Here is a 13,565-nt window from a genome sequence, read left to right on the forward strand (position 1 = left end):
GTTCAAAATCAATATTAAAATCTCCCGTCATTCTAGTACTCGGAAATAAAAAATTTCGAGGTCAATTAATAAAAAAATAGGGTTTTTTGCGATTTTCGCCGAGATGGTAAGTTTATCATACAATCACCTGAACCAAAATTGTAGATCATCTAATTATCTATAAAAAAGGTTAAATACATTTTTTTCCAGGAGCCACCGTTTCTATAAAAAACCTGTTTGTTTATCCATTGATCTCAAATTTTTTTTTCCAAACACCAATACGACAGGAAATTCTTAAATTTCATTTTTAATTGTGTTTTGCACAATTTTATTTAATTGCGACTGGATGAAAATTTTCTTGGTGGTCGTCGTTGTCGTTGGTAGGGTGACCGAATCCTTAGGCAAAACATCATACGCTTATGTCAATTTCTATCGATAGCGTATTCTATTCCTTGGCGTTTTGACGTTCGTCTCGGCGGGCAGTTGTAACTAGGTGGCAGTTTTTTTTTTCTAACCATATTTATTTTTAAGTTTCACTAATTTATTTGTATGGTAAATGGAATGAATCAGATTAAAATGGCATCTCACCTTAACAATGGGTTGGTCTGAACGCGGGGCGCTGCCGGCTGCGGCCGACGCACCTCTCTCTGTAAAATTACATAAATAATATTAAATATTATAAATATATTAATAAAAGTGGCATGGACTTGACTGAAAATTTATGAATCATCTTTTTTTGTATTATATTATTTTAATAGAAAATAATAAAATAATGATAGGGATTTATAAAGATATTTTTTCAATTGAATTAGAACTTTGATATCTCAATTTTATTTCAATTTCATATAAGAACGAAAACAACACATTTTTAACAATCTAAACCTTTATTTAATCAATAATTTAAACATTAAGAAGCCTTTTTTAAATTTTTTTAACTGACTCACAATAATTAATACCTACCTGCTGTTCATTTTTCTTATGTTTCGGCGCTTGCTCCGCAGACTCTGAGCCCTGGGATGCTGTGTCCGCTGACGACGACGAAGATTCTGGAACGAGATGACAAGAGCATTAGAAATGGGCTTTATGAAGTTATAGCAAAGTACAACCTGTGAAAATAATGGACAATATACTTTACCCTGATCTAGAGAACGGGGAAAAAAGTGTGCCCTAGAGGGCGCACTTTTTTTGAATAGCAAATAAATCATGATCTATTCTTTCAATGGGTGTAATATATGGATGGATGTATTAGCGTATTTTTTTGTATTTTTATTTACTTTGTATGATGTTTCAAAAAACTTCGATCTATTTGTATGAAAATGTCGAGCAAATTATTGGTGTCGTAAAATCGTAACAGACAGATAAATAAATAAATAAATATTATAGGACATTATTACACAAATCGACCTAGTCCCACAGTAAGCTCAATTAAGGCTTGTGTTGTGGGTACTAGGCGACGATAAATATAATATTTAATAAATACATATATAGATAATAACACCCAGACCCAAGAACAAATAATTGAGTTCATCACACAAATATTTGCCCTGACCGGGGATCGAACCCGGGACCGTCGGCTCAGTAGGCAGTTACTTTACCACTGCGCCAACCGCGTCGTCCTAGATATTGATTTAATATTGAATAGGGAATATTGCTTTAAATGGTAGAAAAATATAAAAAGGGAAAAATATTATGATCATAACGTGATTTACATTAAAGATATGTGTCTCTCGATAAAAGCTAAAGTATTGAAGCATAATTTATTATAACGTTATTTTTAGATAGGCTTCGACTGAGGGTCTGAAAGGGTAGTATGATGGAGACCGCAGGTATAAAATGAAATCAACCGAAAAATCGGGATATTATAGAGCAAGGAAAACAGTGTAAATATAACTAAAGAAAGTATCGTAGTATTAATTTGTAATCGATTTTATATTGTAGTGAAATTAGCTGTGTTTTGATTATTTTTTGGTAGTCAAAATTATCAATTTTTATTAAATAAGTACTCATCATACAAATACGTCAAAAGGAAACATATTATTATGAAAAATCTATTATATTAGAACCTTTAAACCACACTCATCATGTTTTAACGGTGCATTTACATCAAACGAGCGATTGCACATTCTAACCCCACTATGTCAAATTATTTTAGTGTAAACAGGCGTAGAGAATTCTTTCGTTGTTCTTAAGAGCGTATCGAAAATATTGTATGCAATGTTATAATACTGAGCGTGCAAATATATTATAATTTATAATATATTTGCACGCTCAACTACGAGCAGAATGTTTAAGGATTTATATTATCTGTATCTAAAATCATCTGTATTCTACATTCTGCAAATAAAGCAATTTGAATTTGAATTTGAATTTCTGAACAACTATGAATACGAGCTTTCGTTTACACTAAAATATCACGAAAGAATGGTCTTGCTCTAGCTCTATGTTCGTTTGATATAAATGCACCGTAAGACATATTTCGTTAAAATTGGCTTTTTAATAATTTTACCAACAATTTCATACATTTCTATATCTTAATATAATAAAACAAACCCTTACTAGATCGATGCGTAGGGCGCGGCGCTATATCGCCGTACGACGCTTCGCACCCCGCCTGCTCCCTGTAAACATTACAGTTTATTACTTTTATACCCTTTTAAATAGATCTAAGTAAATGATGATAAAAATGAAATAGATGTTTAAAAAAAAACATTTTGTAATTTTGTACACTGACTCTTAAACTATAAAAGCTCTAGCTTTCTTTATGACACATTTTATTAGACTTTTTTTTAGATCCTTATCTAATGCTTTATTTAGCTCCTTTAGTTTAAATCTTTCCGTGGAAAGGAATAGAGATTGCTGTAATTGAAATAAAAAAAAAACTAAAAAATATGTCCTGCATTATTATATTATGTTCTTGAAATAAATGTTTTTTCTTCCTTTATTTCAAATATTTAGTTATTAAGTATTATAATAGGCTTATATTAACTTCTAAATGCGACAATAAAGTTATTGATCTCCCTTTTTCAACATTTAGCCGTTACCAAGATTATCCCCATCAAACAAACAAACTCCTCCATAATATCAACATAGATTAACCTTAAAAACCCGGCTGACCTGCAACGTCGCAGTTTGTATTACTCATAATATTAAGCTCGTAACATTTTAATCAACGTAATACAATTATTAAATGTCAGCGCTCGGGAACATGACAAATTCAATAAAAGGTAACCACGTTATATGGAAATAGTACAAGAGCCCACCACTGGATTATGTACGTTTCTGTTTTTTAGAGAAAACTATCTGATTCGGATGAAATGTGATACATAGATATAATGAGACCTGAGAAAGGACCAAGATTAGGATTTTTCGAGAGGAACTATGCGGGTTTTCCATTGACATTCAATTAAATGTTGTCATTCAATGAACGCACTAGTCATTTAATCAAATGGAATATTCAACCAGATGACTGCAGCATAAACTTTATACCTATACATATAGGTATTCTCGCACAAAATTAGATCACTTAATTTTTTCGTATTTTTATACCTATGTCCTGTCCAGTCGCTATTTTATGTTCTACGCATTGACTTTCGCCTTACTTCAGCACGGCTAAATAATTTTGAGACTATGTAATTTTAAAATCATAATCTTCCCAAGCAACGTCGTAAACACATCGTGATATCGACAAAACAACTGTAAACAAGCAATAATCGTGTATAAATAAACAATAATTCTTATCTATCGTGCTGACGGTACGCGGGGGGAGCGATAGCATCTTAGACAATGTTTATGTTGTATCGAATATTCGATAATTCAAATCAACTTTGTTGGCTTATGACATGCTACTGCAGCGAACATTTGAATTGCGCTAGTTATGTGTCGCGAGAAAAAAGGACGTGCACGCACAGGTGTCAGAAGTGAAACTTATTTAACAACATACCAAAATAATCGCCTTTCTCCATGACGTGACGGTATTGCCATGATTGACCCCGAAATTTTACTATAAATGCGCCTAATGAAGTTTCATTAAAAAAAAAAAACATGAAGAACAATATACACTTTGTACTAACTATGAAATAACATGAAGAATACTCTATTTTTTTTTTCTTATTTAATATTATAAAGCTTTTTTATAAATAATCCAGTAATTGTAGAAAGTCTTATTATAAAACTCAACATTTATAAATTTTTTGTGGATTATTAGTAAAACTGTGTCAAATAATATGTACCTATGTGACAAAAAAAATAGGCATTGGAAACTCAACATTATTCACTCATCTTACAACAGGTTAAAGAATATCCCACCAAAAACATAAATGTAAAATTTGGAGCCGAGTTCAATCGTTGACTTAATTTGCCAAAAAAAGAAATGAGATCTAAATGTGTGCCAAGTTCTGCAGACTGCCCAGAAATTTATTTACAAGGATGTATTAAGTTCTTAGGTTGACTGAAAACTCAATTGTTTTATTTTCCCTTAGAGAACAATGTTTATTCCAAAATATAACTTTTTTAATTTGAATAATATAATTATTTTCACAAAGCAAACAACTAATGACCTATTGAACCCCATAATTTGATGAGGCTAGTTTTTAGAACCTCACAAAATATAAACAGTATGTAAAACTAGCCTCATCAAATTATGGGGTTCAATAGGTCATTAGTTGTTTGCTTTGTGAAAATAATTATATTATTCAAATTAAAAAAGTTATATTTTGGAATAAACATTGTTCTCTAAGGGAAAATAAAACAATTGAGTTTTCAGTCAACCTAAGAACTTAATACATCCTTGTAAATAAATTTCTGGGCAGTCTGCAGAACTTGGCACACATTTAGATCTCATTTCTTTTTTTGGCAAATTAAGTCAACGATTGAACTCGGCTCCAAATTTTACATTTATGTTTTTGGTGGGATATCATTACTTTTTGTACAGAAAATTACTCTGCAAATTTGATTTACTTTATGAATATAATACTTTTTTTATACGATTTTTATTATTTTTTCTTGCGGTTTCTCTGTATGGTTTGTTTAGTATTATTTTCTATATTTTCTTGTATATTATGAATGTCAGCGCACATTGCCCCGTCATTATCTGCATTTTTTTAAACCCATTGAGCCCCGAGCGGCCCGATCGGGCCACGACACAATAGATTTTCTATTGTGTCTGTGATTCCGGGGGCTGAGTTAGACTCGTTTTCTGTTTAAAAGATTACATGATTTTCTAAACATCCAGCGTGAATTTGTACACACACTATTACCAAGATGCAAAGATCGTTGTAGAAGAATCGTCGCCTTACTCCATGACGTTACGGTATTGCTATGACGCGATCTTGAAATTTTACTCTAAACGCGCCTAAAGATGTTTCACTCATATTAATATTACGCAAATTAAATCATTTCGACCTTCGACGAAGCCTTCTTCCATTACACTGAAATTAAAACTAAACTAAACTCTCATAAATAAAGAATAAATAAATGTGAATATGTAAAATTATATATTATTTTTAACTGTATGAGCAATATTTTTATTACAATTTTATTTTATTTTACGTTTAATAACAGTTTTGAATAAAGAAATCATGCAATCGAAGTAATCCGCCCTAGCGATACTAGCGCGAGTGAGTGTGATGTCAGAGGCGCATCGAATCTACAGATGTTTCGCGCTAAAATATGTAAACTTCAATAATCTATATCTCAGTCATTTATTGATGGATTTCAAAATTTTTTTCGGCCACTGACTAGTTTTGATCTATTTTTTAAGACTAGTAAGGTGAATATAATATTTTCTATCTTTTTAAACTTTTCCATTTTTCCATACAAACAAAATTTATGTCATTGAAAAAAAAATTAAATACAGATAAATTCAGTATTTTCTGATTTTTTCCTTTGTACACTCACTATTACCTAGTTGATTACAAAATTTGAACTGTCTAGGTCATCTGGAAGTGGGTTAGGTTTTGTATATGTCTATAAGTCAGTCAGTCTTAAAAATTGCGATTTTTGGATATTAATATCTACGCAACTGTTTAATCTGTATTTATGAAATTTAAGTTTCTTGTTTATCTTGAGGTCCTCTTGATATGTACCAAATTTGGTTTATTTAACTTAAATAGTTTTCGAGTTATAAGGGGGTGAAAAGTGGCTCGAAATGGTTCGTGTAAATATACACACGGCTGCTGCTCGCCAGTTCTCTTCGCTTGAACTCGGCTTGACACGCTGCCGCGTGTCTAGATTAACTTGTGCAAACATACAACTAACTATTGCAAATAATAAATTGCTAGAAGATAATAAATTGACAGTTCCAAGAATTCTCTGGTCAATAAACGTCCAATCAAACCAATTGATATGAGAGACTATACAATATACACATTTGTATTCATAGTTATATATTGTAAATGCCTTATTCTATATATGAACTAGCTTTGTCCAGCGGTTCTGCCCACAATGTTCCACTCATATTAGTCTTAGCATAATTTTAATCATATTTGCTTTTTCCAATTGGATATTAAAATTGGAAAAACTATAGATAGAAACAGATACTCAGGCAGAGACAGGGCGAACAGCTAGTATGTAAGATCATTAATAAGGGAGTAGATCACTAGTTGATACAATGATTTGTAAAAACTGCTTTCCGCAACAGTAGTAAATAATTTCATTAGAATTTTTGAATTTTGATGATTCAAAGTGCTTCCAAAGCAAGTGTAGTGAAATAAATAAATATTTGTCATAGTTAGTTAGTTTCTTATGTTACAGATTCTGTTATAAACTTCTCCAGTAAAGATTAACCATGTTCTGTTATTATTGTATATATTCCATAGATTTGATAATAAGTCGTAAACTTTCATATTGCCTTAAGTGATAGGGTGTTCTGGCAGACCAAACATTTTGTAGGTCCGCTAATCTACTATATAAAAATAAGTCGCGTTTTCCTTCCTGACGCGCTATAACTCCAGAATGCACGAACCGATTTCCACGGTTTTGCATTTGTTGGAAAGGTCTCGGGCTCCGTGAGGTTTATAGCAAAGAAAAGGTGTCTCTGGTGGCGAAACGGAGTTCGCCCGGTTTGCTAGTAATACATAAAACAATAGTAATATAATATATTAAGTAATACTATAGCTTAACGTATCAGGTATCATATTATCTTATAAACTCTAATATAATAGTATTTGTGGCTTGGCATCTGATTTCATTGAAATAAATAGTTAATTAATTTAGTTTAAAAACGTAAACGCATGTAATTTTCTATAATTATTGTTATGTCACCAATCGTTGATAAGTGTACAAAGTATGAAATCAATCTGTCTGTTTAGGATGGGTCGAAATTGAGTGTAAAGACGTCAGTTACATACAATCATGTCAGTTACATGCAAACATACATAAAGCTAATAGTAATAACTATAGTAGCATGTTAAAATTTAGTGGCCGAGAATGCAAAATAAAGTTTATTTTTCAATGTATCGGTACATTACCATAGTGGTATTTATTAATGTTAAAAATTTAAATAACCATTGATAGAAAATAAATAATTAATATTAAAAATATAATAAATTAATTAAAATACCAAAGCTTGAAACTTGAAAACCGCTCAATCAATTAGTTTTTTATGTTCTTTTTAAGGCGGACACGGACAAGGACGGTTCTTATACGAAGAAAAAACAGAAAAGGGGGCAGCTTTGTTTTTATAATCCCTACTAAATATTATAATTATGCGAAAGTAACTTTGTCTGTCTGTCTGTTACGCTTTCCCACAAACCTCTCAACCGATTTTGATGAAATTTGGCACAGACAATCTTTAGACCCTGAAGATAGGCTACCTTTCATTGCGAAATATGTACCACGGGCGAAGCCGGGGCGGACCGCTAGTCTTTTATAATTATTTATTACTTAATTTAATTGGAAAAATATAATGAAATAAATTCTATTTTAAAGATTACCTACTTCAGACCAATAAAATCGTTTTTATTCCTCTTTATTGGTGTGAAATTATATTTCTTTAGGTGTTATTTTGTTGAATCGTGAATCGTGATTATTTCGCAATACGTGATTTGTACCAGAAATTGAAATAATGTGCTAATTATTACGTGTGACGGTGTGTTGATCAATAAAATTATTGAATATAACTATTTGTTAGTTTATTGCTATGTTTTTAGTTAATAATATAAAAAAATACAACTCTATTGCGAATTACTGGTAATATAGTTTCGTGCATAGTCTGACCAAATATATCGATCATAATAATATTATTTCTCAATTTCCAACACGGAATGTTTTTTCTGCAATCATCGGAAAATAAAAATATCTTCAACTCTAAATTGGAAAATTGTGGGCCACGTTAGAAAGAGAAAAAACATAAAACCCGACCGAATTTTCTACACTATGACATTATGCACTGCGCTTGTATTACGTCACTTTTTAACATGACCGGGTTATACGCGAGCGAGATGGCCATACCCCGTCCTATCCCACCCACATCCAATCGATTTTTAGTAATTCACAGTGAAAATTCTCGATAAAACAATATAAAATTACGCAGTTAATTAAAAAGCGTGATTTATGAACACGCTAATGGACAGCGAGCGAAAAGAAAATACAAAACTCACCGAGAAAATTGAGTTAGTCGGTCGCTCCGTGAATAAATTTAGATACGTTGAAATCTCACTCAAAATACACTGCACTAGAAATCAACTCCGCTAATTTTTATTGTCTTACGCTTGAGAGCACTCGCACTGTGTTAATGGCGTGTTTTACCTCTGAATGCGACATATTATTCGCATTTTTCGCGATTTTTACACGGGAGACACATCGATCGGGAAACCATGACAGATATTTTCACTATTGTGAAGTTGGCTGCGTTCGCTCAGCTGACGGAACCTGATTTTTCGTTATGTCAAGTGAAGTTTGTATGGTAAAGGGTAACGACCTTAGCGGATCACTTTTTCTGTTTTCAGTTTTCTTGATACAATATACTTTTTTTAGTTGATAGAAGATTAGGTAAGTAACGTTACTTTCTTTTTTACAGAATTGATAGCATTATAAGCCGTAAAGTAGTCTATCAACTAAATAATGTGCTAAATTATTTTATCCGTGTAGAATAGACTTAGGTATTTGCCTTTAACTATTTCTCAGGCGTATTTTTTAATTCTGGTACAGTATTTGATGATCGATTATGAATTATAAAGTAGAAAATATATAACACTAAAAGTCTTAAACTTAGTTATGATTAAATACCACAATGTTATTAAATACATTGTGAACTTGAAAATGGTATTTCCTTGTTATTCATCGATTACTGTATTGAAAATTAATAAACCTTTGCCCCTACAATACGTTATTGCCATGATAATACTTTCTACCCCATATTACGTAGCCGAGTTTGATGGAGGGTGAATAACACCCATTGTATACCTAATGTAGTTGTGCATTTTTGTGCATTAGCATTGAATACTTTGATTGTGTACTTATTTATATATAAATTAATGACAAAATTAAAATTGTAATACTTGTATTTAAGCTATTTTCATTTATGAAATAGAGGCTTTTTTAATCTTACAAACTATAATATATAATATGTAGTAAAAAATATCTTAGAAGTACCTACTAATAAAATGCGTATAATAAAAATTAATTTTTAGCTACCTTCAAGCTGATTATGAATATTATATGTATAGCGCCATCTATCGGAATTTATGGAATTTGGAAATGACCACGGAGCTAGTAAAAAAATAGTCCCTACCACAGATATGAGTGAATTATTATTTGGGAGGCAGTGGTTAGGCATTATAAAATCAAAAAATGAATTCACAAGAAAAAATGTAACATAAAATTATAAGGTAGTTAGTGGAGACAAAAATAAAGTCGAACGTTAGCGAGAATTTCTTTGTAGTTACGTAGTTAGGTACCTATGAAAAAAACAAAGAAAATAATTGTTCTTGAATTGTTCTATCAATTTCATTGGAATTTTGAATGCCAGTTAAAAATTTATATTTCCATCTTGATTTTCTTGTATAACAATCGTTACCTAAATAAATAAAACGGGGGATAGGCAAATATATTTTTCTTTCAGTGATTAAAATTAACTGATTATTACATACCTACCGTTCAAATGGTAGGACATAATATTCGTTATATTTTAGCCAGAATAAAGATATTGTTCATAAATCAATATTCTTCATACTATCTAATTAACGAAGTTATAATTACCTAGATAGTATGTAGTATGTATTCCTGAATGTTTTAGGTTGATTTTCCACCAATAATGTGCGAGGATATGACGTAGCGAGGAATGTGTTTGTAAATAACCAATCATATTGCTTCATTTAGTTTGAAGTTTGAAGCGTGCGATACTATTGGTTATTTAGAAACACATTCCTCGCTACACATCCACGCACATTACCTATTGGTGGAAAAAATATATATTTTAAAGTACATATTAAATAATTTAAACAAATTACTTACCAAGGTATAGAGTGGGCCCAGTCTAGCTGGACCCTTCGCGGTGCTACTAGCGACATCTCTTTCTTTCCCTCAGCCACTATAGGTATATAGCTATCTCTTTTCAATAACCTAACAATTCGATTTACTAATAATAATTTGTATTGGCAGTTTTATACATTATTTATGTACAAAATCGAATAGCTACTGAAAAAGGACATAATAATTAATGTTGAGTTGTATTTTATTTTTGAGCAAATATAAATTTTTGATATTAGGGAAAACTTCATCTAATTATTTATTTATTTCTGATGTGAAATAAATTGAAGGAACTTTTTTCGATTGTTATCTACTTTAGAAGACGATTGGTTGACGATTTCCACCTGGAACAAACAAAAAATAAAATAGGTAAGTAACATGTAACTACCTAAGTACTAATGTGTGTGGTGTAATATGTACTGTATAATATGTTGTTACTAGCTGTTGTACTGTATATGTTACAAGCTTTCCGCCCACGGCTTCGCCCGCGCAATCGAAGAAAAACCCGTAGTTCCCCGTTCCCGTGAGATTTCCGGGATAAAACCTATCTTATGTCCTTCCTCAGGTCTGAAGTTGTCTCTGTACCAAATTTGAAGTAAATCCATGCAGTACTTTTTGAGATTAGCCCAGACATACACACATAAAAAATGTATTTTTGGCTTCGGCACGCTCCACCCCAAATATTATTTAAAAAAAAAATTCAATGTACAGTTTTGACTTTCCTACGATTTTATTGTGTGTATAGATAATTATGTATAGAATAGTTTATATTAGGTAGCTTAGAAATAGAATTCACTTGATTGAGCAAAATTAAAAATATATTTCTTATAAACATTTCCTTCTTGCAGTACGTTCAGATAAGGAGAGCTATATATTTTAATTTGATTAATGCATACATTTAACTAAGATATTTATTTTAAAGCCTATCTGTAACGTTTTCACGATTCAAATTATCGGATAAAGTTTAGATTTTGACCGATCTGGTTTAAAATAGTTTGGTTTTTTTCAAAATCATCGTAACTAAGCAATTTTTACCCGCGGTCTATAGAATTATAGTGGTTTTCTTTTTGTCACGTATAAATCGGAAATCATGTTATTTATAAATATGTATGATTGAATATACAAACGAGAGGCGTGCAAAATTCACTGATTTTCTTTTAATCCGTAGTTTCTAAAAATAGATGTTAAAGAATGCTCTGCGTGTTTTGTTTACAACAACGCGTATAGCTCAGTTACTAAATAAATGTTATTTATTGCCTGTCTGTCAGTTAATAGCTGATATTAACTTTTGATCCTTTACAGGTCTAAGGTAATTTTAAACCCGCGTTGATTTTAACCCGGGTTTAAAATACCTTAGAATTACTGCGGTTATCGATTCTTAGCATACGAATTGTACAATTTTGTTATCTATGAATGTTTATAGTTATTGATTATGTAAATTATCAAAGACTATGTTTAAATCACAATTCACAGTCTATTTATAATTTTTTAACGATCTGTTTTAAAAGGCCTACACCACCGAAACTAGCGCCACCGAACATTTTATTTTTTTACTCCTTAACCAGATCAAATTTAAAAAATCTAGCTCGGTACTTTGCTAGTATATTACTTGTAGTATTTTTGGTATTACTTTTCACTATTCTAACTGTTCATTATTCTAGAGAACTTTTGATTACCGCCAAAAGTGGCCACTTTTGGCGGTAATCAAAAGTTCTCCTAATTTACCGAATACAAAATAATGAAAAGTAATACCAAAAATACTACAAGTAATATACTAGCAACGTACCGAGCTAGATTTTTTAAATTTGATCTGGTTTAGGAGTAAAAAAATAAAATGTTGGGGGGGCGCTAGTTTCGGTGGTGTAGTCGCCTTAATTTCAAATACTTAATATGCCTTCACGTAACGCCATCTAGTTTCGGAATAAGTGATGAAAATATAAAATTTTCAGTACAATAATATATTATAGACGATAGGACGTATGTTAGATGCTTAGAAGTACAGTTTTAGTATGCTTTGAATTTTTTTTATATTTAAAACTAGCGGTCCGCCCCGGCTTCGCCCGTGGTACATATTTCGCAATAAAAGATAGCCTACCTATGTCCTTTCTCGGGTATCAAAATATATCCATACCAAATTTCATGCAAATTGGTTCAGTAGTTTAGGCGTGATTGAGTAACAGACAGACAGAGTTACTTTCGCATAATTATTATAATAGATAGGGAGGCGAGGTAGCTAAATGGCGTAATTAAACGGCGCCGTCGAGACTTATCAAAATCGATAGATAAAATAATTTCGAAAAGAAAAGCTTCTATGGTAAAAACCATTTTAGCGGTGGGTTTGGCGTGTACGGATTTTAAAAAATGTAAAAAAAAATAGTTACTTGGGCATTCTCGAGCGCGTCAGATATTCATACTACGTATGCCCCAAGTGCCTCTGATAACAACGGTATACTAATCTGCCGGTTTGCGTGGTGGGGCTAGGCATATTAATTCGTCAAAAATGCACAAAAAAAAAATTTACTCGAGCGCGTCAGATTTTCGGATGGGGTGTTAAGTAGGCCCCAAGGAAGCTCCCCTTAAAAAAACTGACGATTTCGGCGTGACGATAAGTTACGATGAATTTTTGAAAATGCAGAAAAAAAAAGTCCTTTTGAAATACTCGAGCGCGTCAGATTTTCATAGGGGGGGTTTATCTCGGTCTCCTGAAAGCATATTTTCTTAATCTGACAAAAATGTTGGTGGGTTCTCTTAATCTGACCGAAAAAGGTTTGAGAGTTTCTTTTTTTTAATCATCGTTATTTCATATCAATTTTTCATAACACCCTCAGTTTTCGAGATATACTCAAAAAACCGGGAGTTTGAGTTTTTATGATGCTTCAAGTCAAAAAGTTTTAACTTTGGACAAAAATGTAAAGAGACCTTTTTTGTGTAAAATAAAATTACCTTTTTTGTTTATTCAAACTTTTTTTTTTGTAAAATGTATCGTTCGCGACTTATATACTGCAACGCGTTTTTCGGAAGACGAAATGGCTCCTCCAGACTTCCGGTCACGCGGAAACCGGCAGATTTTGTATTTTTAGTAAGTTTTAGATTATATTCTTCAAAATAAAAATAAAAAC

General features: G+C 31.7%; 1 protein-coding gene across 1 annotated transcript in view; it reads right to left on the minus strand.

The window, feature by feature from the left end:
• The window catches only part of LOC123704249 (tau-tubulin kinase homolog Asator), a gene marked incomplete at its 3' end in the record, with an annotated part of 57,907 nt that overhangs the window by 28,729 nt on the left and 15,613 nt on the right, over positions 1-13,565 (minus strand). Inside the window, exons 2-5 of the mRNA XM_045652557.1 lie at positions 10,432-10,790; positions 2,530-2,597; positions 940-1,025; positions 568-626 (exon numbers count right to left, since the gene is read on the minus strand). Coding sequence (XP_045508513.1) covers positions 568-626; positions 940-1,025; positions 2,530-2,597; positions 10,432-10,487 — 269 coding nt within the window. The remainder of the gene's footprint in view (positions 1-567; positions 627-939; positions 1,026-2,529; positions 2,598-10,431; positions 10,791-13,565) is intronic.

Source organism: Colias croceus, chromosome 29, assembly GCF_905220415.1.
Source record: "Colias croceus chromosome 29, ilColCroc2.1".
Lineage (NCBI taxonomy): Eukaryota > Metazoa > Arthropoda > Insecta > Lepidoptera > Pieridae > Colias > Colias croceus.